This window comes from Meriones unguiculatus, chromosome 2 (genome assembly GCF_030254825.1).
Source record: "Meriones unguiculatus strain TT.TT164.6M chromosome 2, Bangor_MerUng_6.1, whole genome shotgun sequence".
Classification (NCBI taxonomy): Eukaryota; Metazoa; Chordata; class Mammalia; order Rodentia; family Muridae; genus Meriones; species Meriones unguiculatus.
In genome coordinates, this window is record NC_083350.1 from 74712336 (window position 1) to 74727903 (window position 15568).

At 51.8% G+C, this 15568-nt stretch overlaps 1 protein-coding gene across 2 annotated transcripts in view; it reads right to left on the reverse strand.

Moving 5' to 3' along the window:
• Positions 1-838: 838 nt before the first annotated feature.
• Positions 839-15568, reverse strand: part of Cables1 (Cdk5 and Abl enzyme substrate 1) — a 98508-nt gene continuing 83778 nt past the window's right edge. For both annotated transcript variants that reach the window (XM_021645414.2, XM_021645413.2), the window contains 3 exons: positions 6225-6331; positions 4683-4890; positions 839-1948 (listed from right to left, as the gene is read on the reverse strand). In XM_021645414.2, the coding sequence (XP_021501089.1) occupies positions 1808-1948; positions 4683-4890; positions 6225-6331 (456 nt within the window). In that variant the 3' untranslated portion in view covers positions 839-1807. The remainder of the gene's footprint in view (positions 1949-4682; positions 4891-6224; positions 6332-15568) is intronic.

The window sequence follows — 15568 nt, forward strand, 5'->3', positions numbered from 1 at the left end:
CCCTTCCACACTCGCCCACAGTGCTTAAGTTAAAAGGGAAAAGACTGGTGATGTCACTCAAACTCAAATCATCCAAATCCAGGACTATCGATCTGGTTTTAACATACAGGAAGACTCTGGTCCTCCAAACCCCAGCACGGCACCCGGGAACTGTTTGAGCCATTCCTGCCTTCAGGAGCCTTGCTCATCAGAGTGGTCCTCACTTCTGAAGGTTCTGAAAGGGGGCTGAGAGCCCGGAGACCCATCAGCAAGGCGCATGGTGACAGACCACACGCCTTGATGAGCATTTTGAAGGTCAGGAAACGGAGAGTTGAAGCCTTTGTGTCTCCCAATTTGCTTTGTAAACAGTATGTGTTCCTTAAATATTAGCTGGTTGAACTTTTGAGCAACTGAAAAGACCATGTGCCATCATATCCCACCCGACTGATCCCTGGACAAGAAGTCTGACAGCAAAATATTTAGGACTGACTTCAGCCAAATGTAGCGCTGAAAGCCCGGAAGTCTCCATGTGCGCACAGCAGCTGTGGCTGGAGTTTCCTACCTAGTAGGATGCAGGAGGGTGGTGCTAGCGGCTGGGAGGCTGAGGCAGAAGGGATTACCTGGGCTACAGGCTGAGACCCTGCCTCAAGAAACAAAACTCCACTGTGTGGAACTGGGACGCTTCTGAAATAAATAAATAAAAGCGGTGGACGCTTGCTTCCTCCTCCCTTCTTTGTCCAGGTCGTTCAGGGGTTCTCAGTCTGGGGCTCACCAGCACCTGTGGGATCCAAGGTGGGATGGAGGCAGGGAAACTGGCTGTAGAGATGACCGAGTCTTCCATGTTCACACACACATCGTGTATATATAAAACAACAAAATATTTTAATTTCTTTCCATGACAACAAGCGTTCTTCAGTAAGGTTACACCTGCCTAACTACCGGGCGACAGCATGGTTAATGCTTCAGGACAGGAGGTCGGGGAGAGTGTCAGGACAGGTCACAACTTTGTACTATCAGTTCACCCACAGCTCGAAAAGCAGTAGCTTGTCCCGGCTGCCAACGCCACAAGACACCAATCATGCGCCTCACCCCCACCACAGACTTTCAGAAAACACACAGGTGTATGGATTTAGCACAGTAAACGCGCCTGCTATGCACTCTAACATAGAGCACGGGGACATACGCTATGGAGTTCAGCCTTCCCGTCTCCACAGGCAAGAGCTGGAGGGGTCAACACAAGTGTGCCGGCAGGAGTTCGGGGCGCAGCGCGCTGCAGAGACTCTCCCCACGCGGAGAATGCCACCGCTGGCCAGCGAGTAGCCGGTAAGTTCCCAGAAAGCGGAGCTGGCGAGCTGCATCTGAGTCACTGGTACCCAGAAGGCATTCCGAGTCTGCTCTCCAGACTGGCGTTGGGGTCAAGTGTAACAGTGTCCCTCAGACACTTGCACACCCGCGCCCCTGTGCCCCAGGGAAAGTGCACTTCCGATGGCAGATATAAAAATAGATTGGCACGCTCTTGACACAGGGAGAGGGAACTCGAAGTGGCTTCCCCGAATCCCAAACACTTGTCCCCTCGGTCCACAGTGAAGGCCCTGAGGCCTGCTTCACGCTCTGCGCTTGCCCAGGAGGAAAAGTCAGGCCCCAGCATCTCCGTGGGGAACTGTTGGGCCCGGTCAACCCAGCACACGCCTCCTCTCCACCAGCCCCAGGCTCCCCAGCAAGTTCTGGGTAGGTAAGCCTGCTCGGCTCTCGGCTCTCTGTCTCCGGGAGAAAGGGTGGCTCCACCGCACTCAAGAGGACGCAGTCCTTGGCCCTCTTGGGGCCTGTGCTAGGAGCTCTGGATCAACCGTCTATAATGGGGCATGATTTCGTGCTCTGGCAGGTGAAGTGCAAATTCCAAGGCCACTAACACTGGGAATTCAAAGGCAATCAGTTCCCGCCTGTTCAGTCGGAACTTCTCTTCCAGTTTCTGCAAATTCAACAGAAATGTTTTAGTTTTGCACTTAAAAACTTAAGTTTCTGGTGGTTTTTTTTCCCCCCAAGTGTAACTTTTCTATCAAGCTGGTGGGTGTTTATCACTGATGCATTTATCATTGATGCATCTGCTCTCCGTTGCTGTAACAGAATACTGGAGCCTGGGTGACCTTAAAAAAGTAGAGGTTCTGAAGGCCAGGATGTCCAAAGTTGGGCAGAGTCCAAAGTCCTAAAACTCGCTCTGTAGACCAGGCTGGCCTCTAACTCAGAGATCTGCCTGCCTCTGCCTCCCAAGTGCTGGGATTACAGATGTGCGCCACCATCGCCCAGCTCTAGCTGGGATTCTGATTGCTCCCATTATAACTGAGTCAGGCTTGGAGGTCAGATCACACTGGCCAGCAAGCATCACTATACAGCGATCTGATGGCACAAGGTGAGGATTTGTGATTCAGCCTTTTCTTCTCACCCAAGTCCCTGTGAGGCTGTCCCACATCTAAACAGCTGAGTGGCCAATGGCTCCTCACCTGTCCACCCAACAATACAGGTTTCTGGGATCAGAAACAGAAGAGGAACAGTGGGGAGACAAAGTCCCCCTTTTGCTAGAGCACTCGGTGTCTCTGCTTACGCTCAGCTTCTGGCTGATGAAGCACCAGGCCAGCAGAGTGGTGACTGACAGCACTGAGGTTAAGGGGGAGGGATCTCAGGGTAGCGGCTGCTCTCAGACTGCAGCCGTGTAACTGTTGTGTTCTGTGTTGATACTGTCAGCGTCTGCTGTGTGGCTCAGTACTGAAGTCTGATCAAATGTGCATCAGTACTACTTCTGAGGATGCTTTAGTTCAGCATCGAGAGAGAGAGAGAGAGAGAGAGAGAGAGAGAGAGAGAGAGAAAGAGAGAGATAGGTAGATAGGTAGGTAGATAGATAGATAGATAGATAGATAGATAGATAGATAGATAGATAGATATTTCCCACTTTATCTGGGGAAAATAGATCCCTCACATAGATCCCTGAAACCATAGTATCATATCCTTTAGATATGTAATGAGAGTATAGCTAGAGTAAAGTTTGACTTATAAATTATGCACAATAAAATCAGTGACAACTAAGCCGTGCGCGGTGGCCCGTGCCTGGAATCCCAGCACTCAGGAGGCAGAGGCAAGCAGATCTCTGTGAGTTAGAGGCCAGCCTAGCCTACAAAGCCAGTCTAGGATAGCCAAAGATGGAGAAACACTGTCTCAACAACAACAAACAAACAAACAAAACCAGATCAGCAATGACTAACAACTGCAGATTGCTTATTTGGGGACTTTTCTGTGCAGTATTTGGGGCTGTGGGTACTGGGCAACAGACCAGGACAAGCCTGGCAAATAGGTACAACCGCATAAGCCTATTGGTTCTTAGTGTGGATCTGGACCCCATGATTGCTTCCATGCTCATGTAGCTACAGCACACACTAGACCATTTCTGAAAATTAGTAAAGCATGGGCATAAATAATGTTCTTTCTTTAAAAATGTGCTCAACACCTACTTTAGTCTCGTCCATCACCAGAAACAATGGGGCAGTCAGGCATACGGGACCGGGACATCGTACAGACATCTGTTCTGCACTCTTTGCTGTTGCTGCCTCTCCCAGAGCTAGCCCACTCCTCAGCTATGAGAATGCTTTTAAGACACAAGCTAATGATGAAGAATTCTGCCTCTCACACCACCTCCATCTCTCACTCTAAGGAGGCCACTGTCCACTGGTACAGCAGCCCAGCACTGACTGGCATTCTTCAACCTGGCCATTCCTGAGCCGGCACCTGCCTGGTGTGCACCCCTTTCTCAAATCCTTCCCTCTCCTTCCGCCCCTCTGGATTCTGAGTGTATGCACTGAACGCGAGGCCCTGGGGTAGTGCAGTTAGGAGTAAGGCCCCTGTGGCTGAGATGGGTATCCTGGTGAGCTCAAAGGAGACCAGAGTCAGAAAAGGGCACACGTAAGCCAGGGTGAAAAGCCGGTGACTTTGAACTGGCCAGCTCTTACAGCTATGAGAAATCAGCCACCGGATTGTGCACGGCAGCCCATGCACAGTAGGGTCCTGTCCTCTTGGGAACTGTGGGTAATAACACGTTTTTCAATAGCAATTGGCTCCTGGCCTGTTGTCTTTTTTTTTAGTTATATACAACATCTCACGCACATATATATATTTGTGTACTGGGGTTTCACTGTACCACTGCGCCACATCCTTCCCCACCTCTTTTAGTTTGGGATGCCTTGGCTGGCTTTGAACTTCAACCCTTCTGCCTTCGCCTCCAAAGCAGCTGAGTTTATGGGTCTATGCCACAAATCCTGCCCATATACTATAAGTTAAAACAGGTATTCATAAATCAGCTTAGGCCATCAGGGTTTTCTTGCTTTGGTGGGCCTTGCCTTTAGAAGAAAGCTGACACAACCCCACTGAAGCCCACATTTCTGGTGGGTGTTCTGCAGTCCCACTGCTGACAAGCCTTGTGGTTACCATGGCTTCTCTGGCTATGAGAATAACTTCATCCCTAATGCTCCCTGGGAAAGATCTCTAGGTCATGACCCAACGCTGGCTCTTTAGTCTTATCCAGTTAGGTCGTCCATTTCTTCTACAAATACTTTTACAGCCTTTATCTCTATCAGCTGTCAAGGTCCATCTGCCTGCCAGGAGACCCTTGGACGGAGTGCCCACCCCTCCCCACAGCCATCCAGGCACAGCCCACTTACATCGATTAGATGCTTGACTTCATGCTTTTTGAGGTCACTTCCGACCTTGGCTGCTAGCAGCACACACGCTCCCGCACAGAGCTTCCTGTTCTGCTTGTTCAGCTTCCCCCTGAGGGCGAGCTTCTCGAAGTAGACAAAAGCCATGGCCACCGTGGGCTCCTCGAAGCCACAGTCCTCCTGAGCAAGCTTCCGCATCTCTCTCTTCAGACTAGGGAAAGACAGGAAGCAGAGAGTCCTGAGCAAGCTCAGGGGACCCAAAAGAAGACAATGACACCATCTGGAAAGCATCTTCTCTGTTCCACTCCCACAGGGGTTAGGGCCGGGATTAATCTATAGTAGATGTGGAAGCAGACCACGTCGATGGGGCTCTGGCCCCTCTGTGGGTCTACTGACAGAGACACAGCATGGCCCACGTCACCACTCCAGGGGTGACGGGCAGGCAGGGCTCCAAAGAAAAGGACATAGAAGGATGCCACAGAACACAGTTCATGTCTGAGTCCCCAAGAAAAGAAAAATGGAAAAAAAGAAAAAGGGATCCCTGCTTATTTTAGAACTCTATCCAGTACTCGGTCTAAGCTCTGCAAATTATTGATTACCCTTGTTAAGTCAGATTTGGCTGAAGCAAGGCCACTTTCAAAAGATGTCCTTTCGAAAGGTGCCTTAAACAGACTCGGCACCGATACTTAACTCTTCTTCTTCGGTTTGGAACACGCCAGAATCAAACCTGTGTTAGCGTACACAGCAGGGTGAAACCTGCACACACCCCGCATCTCAGCAGCGGTTACCACACACTGGCGACGCTGGGGGCACCGCAAAAAAACAAAACAACAAAAAAACAAGTCATCTCCAGCTTGGCAGATGCGGGTCACCACAAATCCATCGAATCGTCTATCTGGGAAATCTGGGCCTGTCTCTCTGTTTTGGCTGTTTGGGTCCTTGAAGTCATGTCTGGGTAGGTGGAGTCAGCCTGTGCCTGAAGGTGCCAACTCCATGCACTTCTGTTTTACCTGCATCCCAGAAAGCTGGCACTTGAATGCTTCTCATTCTGGTTTGACTTTTTTTTTTTTTAAGACATGACTCATGTATCCTAGGCTGACCTCAAATTTCTGCCTCTGTCTCCCAAGTGCTGGGACCACAGGACCATGTAACCACCCCTGGGTTGTGTAGTGAGGGAGCTTGAACCCAGGGCTTGGCATGAAAGGCAAGCACTCTACCAACTGAGCTCGCGCCCAGACCCGTCCTCTCAGTTTTTTATAACCTCAGTTTTACTGAGCCGGCAAGCTGCAGGCAGACAGCATGAGATGATTTTTCTCACTGAAAGCATCTCTGTAAGAGCTGTGTCAGCTGCGGGGTCAGCTTAGCCTGAGCCCTGGGGCTCTGCCACGACATCCAGGCACAAGTCAGGCAGCAGTGGAAGGGTGTCTAGTGAGCGTGACTGTGTTCCTTTCCCGGGGAACAAGAAGAACTGTGACGCCAGGCATGAGCTCAGTGTGTGCTGGAGAGGCCTGGAGGAAAGGCCAGGGCGGTGTGAGCCTCCCGTACCTCCTGATTTTGCTGAGAGTTAGCTTAATGTGCGGAAACTTCTCCTTGAAGGTTTCGTTCATGTCCTTCTTGAGGTCCGAGGGCTTCACGTAGTCTATCACCGTGGTCTGGAACAGAGGCAGGAAGAAACATCACTGCAGCCATGTGCAAGCTAGGCCCATGCAGCAGGAGACAAAAGACAATCATCGGAAGCGGCCAGTGGACCTTCAGGCCGAGCGTCTCAGCATGTTGTCCGTACTGGGCAGGATTCGAAGGCGTGGGATTTAGATCTGGAGTTCTGGGTTCAAATCCACCCCCAGCTACTCAGTGGCCTGGCTTTGGGAGACCCCAAATCCCAGATCCTACCTTTCATGGCTATTTTGAGAACCGTGAGAGGTGCTCTGTATAGTTCCTTGCACATTATAGGCGCACAACAAATTCTAGCTACTGTTTAAATAATTTGTTTATTTTTGAAACAAGGCTCTAGGTATTCAAGACTGGCCTTGATCTCAGTATTCCTCATACTAGGATTACATATGTTAGTACCATGTCAAGATACCTTTTAAAACATGTATTCATGTGTGTGTACACATGTACACGATTGCTTTGCCATGTTGCAATTATGGGGGAGGTTGTCAGAAGGTATCTCTCCTCCTATCACACGCGTTCAGGAAAGCAAGCCCTGCTTGTCAGGCTCGGTGGTAGGTGTCCTCACCTACTCAGCCCTCTCACCAGCCCCAGCTAACTCTGGTCTCACGGAGTAGAATTCTGTGCTTGCTTCCCCATTACAGCTTTTGTTCAGTGTTAATGCTCCCGGGTTCAGCTGCATGGTAGCTTGTCCATGCATTTCCTTCAGAGGCAGAATGACATTCCATCACAGGCATTTAATAGTGACTATTATTAACAGTCCCTTGTTTAAACTCTGCCTGTCCCTGAAGACTGCTTCCTTTGAGTCCTTTGGGGATGTTTTAGCTTTCCTTTCCCAGCATTCTGAGCAATTAACACTGAATCAGTATTTTGCTCGGTCACACCATTTAGTCTCAGCTTATCTCACAAGGGCACCTGCCCAGGGTGCTCTTCTGGATGACAACGGAAGTCCCCTTTGGCAGGTGACTGGCTTCCACAGGAAGCGGCTCTTATCCCTTGGGATGTGAGGTCAACCAGCCCCAGGGATGACCCACTACCAACAGAACCCAGGCAACATTTCCCTATAACCCTAGCTAGCGTTGGCAGGGTTCTCTGGACCCTCTTGGGGTGATTCTTAATGGATCTTTAGATTTGGTGGTGCTAAGAAGCAAACCCAGAGCCTTGGGTGTGCCTGGCAAGTACTGAACCACTGCACTGCACCCCAGCTTACGGGGTTTAGAATAGGCACATGAACTGTGTCGGGGGGCAGCTGAAAACCACATACAGCCCCGTTCAAAGGGATCTTAATAGCATTTTCTTTCTCTGGAGTATTAACACTAACTGTAGCAATATTAACCCGATTCTTTTAAACCAGGTTCACAACTTTGTGACATTTGGGGAGATGAGAAATCAGATGAGTAACTCCAAGCCAGGACATACAATTCAACTGAACATTTGATTTTTCCAACAGGTCTGTCCAAACATTTGGGGCGATGGGAGATCCAGGTCCTTCCCTGCAGGAACCATGGCAGCTGACCGGATGTGGGCTATAGGAAAGTACGCCCAACACTTCCCTTGAAGTTTCTGGACACACTAAACCTCAACTTACAGGTGAGGAAACTGAGGGTGGTGGAGACAACTACCAAGCTACAGAGAGGCTTGGTATGCTCAGCTGTCCTTACACACCGTCTTTCAGGCGGTTCTTCCCTAATCAGATTAGGAAAAGCTGTGAGTAGCTCCCTACTCGGGAGGCTGTCACAAAGAGGTGTAGATATGGGCAGGGCCAACGAGCAAGTCGAAGCAACAAAGCCAAAGCCACTCAACCTCCGGTCTAGAAGCCCAGATACTTGCACATCAAATTATCCGCGCCAACTAACATTCACTTCCAACTTACTCTCTGATGCTGTATCTTGGGGCTCATCCAGCTAAGTTCCCTGATGCTCAGGTGGCTTTTCCTGTGACTAACCTTCCATAAACACTCTTTCCTTCTGGGAAGCTTTACTCCATAATAAAGGCCAGGAGACCAGCAGTTACGTTGCCTGACTCTCTTGCAGCTAGGGTGAGAAATACTTTTTTTGTTCTCCTTATTGGATGCTGTGGTACAGAGAGAAAAAGTGGTGCTTCTGTTATTTCTGCTACCAAAGAGCGGTTGAGAAGCTCTAGCTCACTAGCTTTGGATGTTTATTCTGTAGGTGTAGACCTTTGCAAGAGCAGTATGGTAGCTACCTGTTGGAAGTAGGGGCCAGCTCTGGTGACTGATCAGAAGCTAGCATCCTGATCCCACAGGTAAGGCTCCCTAGATGGCTTGGAAAGCATTCTTATTCTGTTGGGTGTTCATAAATATTCTCTGGTTAGAAGCTACCATGTAATCCCACACACATGTATGCACACTCTTTGAAGATGTGTGTGTGTGTGTGTGTGTGTGTGTGTACAAGCACATAGAGAACAGAGGACAACCTCAAGTGTAGTCCTTAGGAACTCGATCTGCCTCTTTGGGACAGGGTCCTTCACTGGCCTGGCTAACCAGCCAGGGAACTTCGGGGAGCCATCCTGTGTCTCCCACCTCCTCAGAGCTGGAATTACAAGTGAGTTACCACGCCCGGCCTTTTTCACCTGGGTCCTGGGGACCACACTCAGGTCTTCAGGCTTACAAGGCAAGTGCTTTAGCAGCAGAACCACAGCCCCAGCTGGACAGGATACGGAGCTTTGCAGTGAGCCGTCACTGACACACATGACCCGTGCTCTTGGGGTGAGGAACTTGGGCACCCTGTTCTGGTAGCGAGGTGAGTGGAAGCTGGGCGTGGTGTGAGGTGATATGAGACCCTCAGCACAGTCCTTGGTACATGTTCCAACTACCTGGATGGCAAAGCTCTCAAGGTCACATGGATGCCTCCTGCAGGCACAAGTGACACTCTGTACCACTCCTGACCTACTGTGTGCTTGTTTCTAGCTATAGGCCCGTGTCCTCGTGACTGTTCCCAGCACTGAACAGAAACCTTGGCCCCCACCTGGCATTTGGACTTCACTTGTCCCGAGTCTCACTATGCAGCCCAGCCTGGCCCTAAACCTACAATTCTCCTGCCTTAGCCTCAAGTTCTGCTGGCACCAAGCTGCCCACCGGGAGTCTTTCCTATGTTAGATAATACATTTTGAGGTATGTGTGGGGTCCTCTGCAAATACCACCTTTCTGTCAAAGCCCAGTAATAGCCACCACTCAAACCAGAAATCCAGCTTCAGAGAGGCCGTAGATGCTACCTCTCATTTGATTGGCAGCCTCTCTCTGACTGCCAAGTGGTAGGTAGTGCTCCAGGCCAAGTGCTCCAGGGTGAGTGGCAGAGGGAGCGCGGAGGAAGGAGCTACTCACAGGAAGTGTGAGATGGCCACAGGCTAGGTGGGCCCAGTGGCCTGTATCCTAGCGGATCTGTTTTAGGGGCTCTGAAGGTGTCAGTGAACCTGGACAGCTGCAGGGTGCAGGGTGAACCTGGACAGCCCACGGTGAGGCCTGTCTGCCCCAGTCTATCCTGAGGTAGACAGGCTGGATTTGGAGGCAGTGAAAAGTCTCGAGGACATGACAGCAAGAAGATGGTGGTAAGCTGTGCTGTGTGAGGCTGGCTGAGGACAGGAAGTGGCTGCTTTGGTTTCCTGGCCTGCTATAACACGCTCCTACAGTCTGGGTAGCTCTGACCGCGGCAAGCCAGAAGCCTAAGACTGAAAATCAGCAGGCTGGGCTCATGGTAAGAGTGCTTTGTTGCGCTGCCTCTACAACCTTTCTTGCCCCTCTCAAGCTTGACAGACGCTTCACTCCGACCTCTGCCGTCTCTTGTCTCCTTCTACAGACACAATCACATTAGATTAGGCCCAACTTTGTTTCCCACAAACCTCGCCTTACCTCATATGCATCTGCAGAGCACCCACCTGTTGCAGATCAGACACATAAGCTAAGGTCACAGGAGGTCACAGCGTCTCTCCGGGGGACATAGCCCTGGCCACAGTAGTGGCGCTGCTGTATGGCCTTGCTAAACTCTGACCCTGTCTGTTCCCCAGGCGGAGTGCTCAGCTCTCCCTGCCCCAGTGCCAATCCAGCCTCCCCAGAGTCAGCCTTACCTTTGCCCGAGGGGGGCTTCACAGGCACCTCCTTCCCCTCTTGTGGAGGCTCTGTTTCTGGTCTTCCTGTTGCCCCTATGAAGTCTCAGCCAGAGCTCTGGTTTTACACCCGGCTCTGCCACACAGCATCTGGGTAGCCTGGTGCACACTCTCAAGTCCTTGGGCCTCAGCTCCCTCCTCTGGCATCTCTACCAGACGCCTGGTTTGTGCTGATGCCCAAGGGACGCCTGGAGGGCTGGTCCTGGCTTCTGCTCACTCAGCTGCCTGGGCAGCCCCTGGAATGGCCATCTGCCTCGGAACCCTCCAGGATGGAGAAGGGCCACCCTCTACCCCAGCGGGTGTCAGACAGATGAAGCCTTCACTGTCTTCTGAGCTACCGTGAGCCCTGACAACTTGACGCCGCCCTCTCTTGAGGGACTGTATGACGATCCTTGGGGCTGGCACCCCGGCCACCTGAGAGACCACTGTTCTCACACTGAGGGCAGATAGCCAGAGAGCACTGGGAGACACAGCAGCAGGCACGGGGCTCCCAGCCCTGCCAAACACCCCTTCTGACGGGGGGGGGGGGGGGGAGAGAAGAAATGAAACCCAATGTGGACGCCGTAAGCACACCTGCCGGTCTAACTGCACCAGCTATAGACTCGAGGTGCTGGGTTTGCTGGGTTTGCTGAGTATGTTACTATAGATCAAGGTGCTCACTAAACAGGGTGTGGCTTCTCCCGGGGCTTCAGACTCTGCATCACAGCCTATTACAGGCCACAGGGCTGAGCTGCAGGATCGATGGACAGCTCTGGGCCTGGGCACTTGCATTTCTGATCATGCACCCAAAGTAAGGCCACCCGGTGCACTTGTGTGCGGCTTTCTGGCCACAGGGAGCTGTGTGTACTCGGCTGTGCAGAGGGGAAGACAGGAGGGCCAGCTGAAGGAGCCCATCCGAAAGACAGTGTCCACAGAGACGTGATTCACAAAGGAGCCTGGCTATGCCTGCCCGCCAGGAGGAAGTGGAGAGAGGAAGGGGAGGGAAGGGGGAAGAGAGACGGAGAGAGAGAGAGGGAGAGAAGAAGGGAGGGGAGAGAGAGCACTAAAAAGGACCCTGAAAAGATGAACACCTACAACTTGGTTATTTAGGCCTAAGTGCCCAGTGTGTGTTGTAGACACTGGGCCACACAGTTCTTTATAATTATTCTACCTTGACTTACGAAGGACAGGCCTCCAAGGGCTGACCTTGGCTTTCAGCTCACAGCACCAGCTTGTGATGCTGTGAAGAGCAGGCCCCTGGGCACGCAGCGGCAGAGGGAGGGAGCCACTCGCCTCAATAATGATCCTGGAGAAGCTCTGGGTGCTCAGAGCGAGCAGGTTGCTGGTGGAGCTCTGGCCGCCTCTGAGCATCCTCTCAGCAGCTCCCGACAGGGGAGGCAGGCTGCCCACTCTGCTACTGTCTTCCAGCCCCGTGAGTGCGTGAGTGCGTGCTCAGTTCTGCTGCTACTGCACCTGCCCTCGGCCAGCAGCGCTCTTTAAGTCCGGCAGGACGGCGGGGAGCAGATGCTGTGAACAGCCAGGTAATTAAGCAGGGGGCGGCTGGAGACTGACTCCATCTAACCAGCAGCAGATGGGCATTTCAGCTGTTCCAAGCATTTAATCCTCTTTCTGAGGACACCAGCGAATAGTAAGAAAACCATGGGGATGGCTGAAGGCCTGAGCAACCCAGGGTCTGCCTTTGGTGCTGTTTCTACCCCTTGGATTCCAAACACAGGCACCTTGGAGGAAGAAGCAGTGTGCTGTTATCACTGACTCGTGGGGCTGGCATGCTATGGGGTCACCGTGCCTTGGGAGGCACTGTCGACATTTGGTGGACAGCAGATGCTTCACACCTTGGACATTCGTCCATCAGGTGAGCCCTAAGCCACCAATAAATTCCTGACGAAAACGAGCAGTGATAATGAAGCTGTATCTACGGGCAGGGGCAGGGTCCAGCCACCACGCAGGGCAGGTCGAATGAACCTTTCTCCTGAGCTCTCTTCTTCCCATTGCTCAGCATTTGAGAGCGTCCTGGAAAACTGAATTCTAAGGTACATTTCTACAACTTAAGGGCGACACAGGGTGCTGTGTGGGCTTGCCAGAGGACTCGGAAGGTCTCGGAAGGCTGCTAGGTAAGTGGAAGAAGACTACCAGAGGCCCATCCAACAGGTGTTCTGTTGAGATGTGGGTCTCTATAGACATCAAGAATGTCTGTTGGTTTTCTTTCTCATGACAGAGCAGTATGAGAAAAAAAGAAAAAGGATCCACAGACCCAGTCACACAGGGTTAATTTTGTTGACTGTTCTTTCTCACATTCTCTTCGTAATTGCTTTCCACACCCATACAGGGAGGGGGAAAAAAAACAAGGTAACAATGAAAACCACTACCAATTCGAGCTGCCAGGTGCTAATGACAAAGAACCGCTGTGAAACTTAATTATACACCAGGCAGTGCCGAGCACAGGAAGCCTGTCCTCTGTGGCTGCGCCTTAGCTAATGCCCTACAAGACTCTGCACGCAGCCAGGCAGCTTGACGTGCTTTCTTCCACGGTCTGTGGTCACTTTCTATGACGTGCTTCCAAGGTCTGTGGCCTCCTAGACACCTGCAGGCTGAGCCACAGGTGCGGTTACACCGGGGCCTCCACACCTGGCCCAGAGCTCTCAAGTTCAACAGCTAGCCTTGGCCTTTTCATGATGGATGAGGGTGGGAATGACTTGCTGGGTCAACAATTAAAAAATACAGATGTAGCAAGAGTACAAGGCCACCTTAAACAAAGAGGCACCTCACCTGTAGACCCCTCCAGTGGATGGTGGCCATGGCTCTTCGGTATTTCACTAAGAACAACGGCATTGAGAGCACACAGCTGGATGGGTAATACTAAATGACCAGCCCCTAGGTACTCATCCAAGAAAAAAAGGGAACATCTGGTCACACAAAGCCACGTGCAGGAATGCTGACGGCAGCAGTTTTCGTGACAGCCTCACAGCAGAGACAACTGGATAAATTGTGTTTATCCAACATTGTTCGGCCATCAAATACAAGCCTGTGGCTGAATCTCAGTACCACCAAGTTCTGTGAAATGTGGATCAAAGAAAGCCTCTAGCCTATAGTATCATTTACACAAGCCTCCAGGCTGTAGGTAAACAGCTAAGTGGAGGTCCAGAGGTCAGAGCAGCGGTGGCCTTAGTGATGGGGACTAGAGAAAGAGACTAGACCTCCACTGGTGTCAAAGGATGGCAACAGAATTCATGAGGCTGTGTGCTTAAAATGGCTGTAATGGAGCTTGAAATTCCATGGCATGCCCCCAAACGCTGGGCTGGACAAAAGGCCCAGGGCCTCAGGCTTGGGTTCTCCACCGAGATGCTTCAGCCAGAACTGTGGCCTGACGAGACAAAGCTAAGGCTACAGGATCTACAGGCCAAGTGGTCGCAGGAAGTGCCGGGGCCAGCCGGCAGCAGAGCCCAGCCCCACAGAGCTGACATTCCGATGGTGGCTGCAGAGTGAGGGAGCTTTCCATTCCTCCTCCTGGGCCTCAGGCTCCTGCCCAGGGCCCCTCAGCAGCCTGCCAGTCACTCCAGCTCAGTAACTCCAACTCTTACTGCCCCTCTCGGGAGTCACCAGCCTACTACAGATGCAGGGTCGCCGCTCTATGGTCTCACCCCACTTCCTGCACACACCCTTGCCTTCTCACGTGGGAGCCTGCCTCTCTGACCCAACTTGTCAACTCCAGGATGACATCTCTACCCAGCAGCCAGCCCAGCACACAGTAGGGTAGCTACTAAATTTGCTGAATGAGCCAATTCTAGATTTGCCCTCCATCAAAAGTCAGGTGAAAATAAGGAGCCAGTTCCTACACGGCCACTGCAAAACCCCTGTAACCTACAGGCTCCTCTGACTGGAGAGGCTGGCCTGAAGCTGTTTGTCACACGTATGGTCAATGGTCAATAATTTAAGTGAGAACACAAAGGAATGGGTGTCCTGTCTTTCATCAAAAGTACCAATGCCTAGTGCCAGAATACGAGGAGAGCCACTTCTGGCCTGAACCAGGAAATGCAGCGAAGGAGTAATGGCAGCCTGTAAAGACTGCACAGCCCGGTGTGAGCACATGAGAAAATGACCCACTTGAGAACACGGGGGAGGAGGCCCAGAACTTCGCAGCTCACAGTGAGATAATCTCTGGGGACAAACGGGATCTGACACCTGCTAGGCTTGTCAAAGGGAGGTCAGTGTCGTCACCAGACTCAGAATCTCCATAGGAGGATCCCCTGCCGGACCCACCATCAGCCACAAGCGGCATACCTTCATACGGCCTCAAACCTCTAGTACCCGCTAACCTTCTGCTCAAAGCATGGTCCTCACACCCTGCTCAGGTCCCACTGCCGACTGTATAGGTACAGGCCATTTAGGAACGGCCGGCCAAAGTCAGTGAGCTGGGGGTTTGGTACCACCTCCTGGTACCCCACCTCCTGTCAACAGCCAAAGGTCTCACTGGGATTCGGAGCCACAGTTTCCTGCCCAAGTTAGTTAACAGTGTGGACATTCGTAGATGAAGCAGGACCCACCCGAAACTACATGTTCTCATGTGAATGGCGGCTTCTCAGCGGCTCCTTAGCACAAAGGCTTTTGCCGCTTACTGGGCATCTAAGTGCTGGAGTCTGGGGAAGATGAATGACTCTTGGTTTTGTTTTCTGTAGGATGGACAGGTCATGGAATGTGGTGAATCGACCCCCACCCCCCAAAAAAAGAATCCAAACACAACAATCCGTATATGCAACCATGGTTCGAAGGATAAGTATAGGAAGTGAGGGCAAGGGTCACTTGATTAAATGTGAAAGTCACCTATCTCATGGGTAATGTGCCTCAGCAGGACTCTGGACCACGGGTGCTGAAAGGAATCGGCAAAGGCCCCAGTGCTCCTGTGTGTCTCGGCGACAAGTGCAGATGCGGAACCCGTTGAGTACATGGAGTTGCTCTGCCTTGGCTCAGTGCTGAGGGTGGGGCCTCTGAGACAGAGGAGGGGTGACCTGGAGGAGGTGCATGACAGCCTCGCCCTGCGGTCCCAGGTGATACAGAAGGCATAGAGGGGCTGAGCACGTGGGCAGACATTCTCTCTGTTG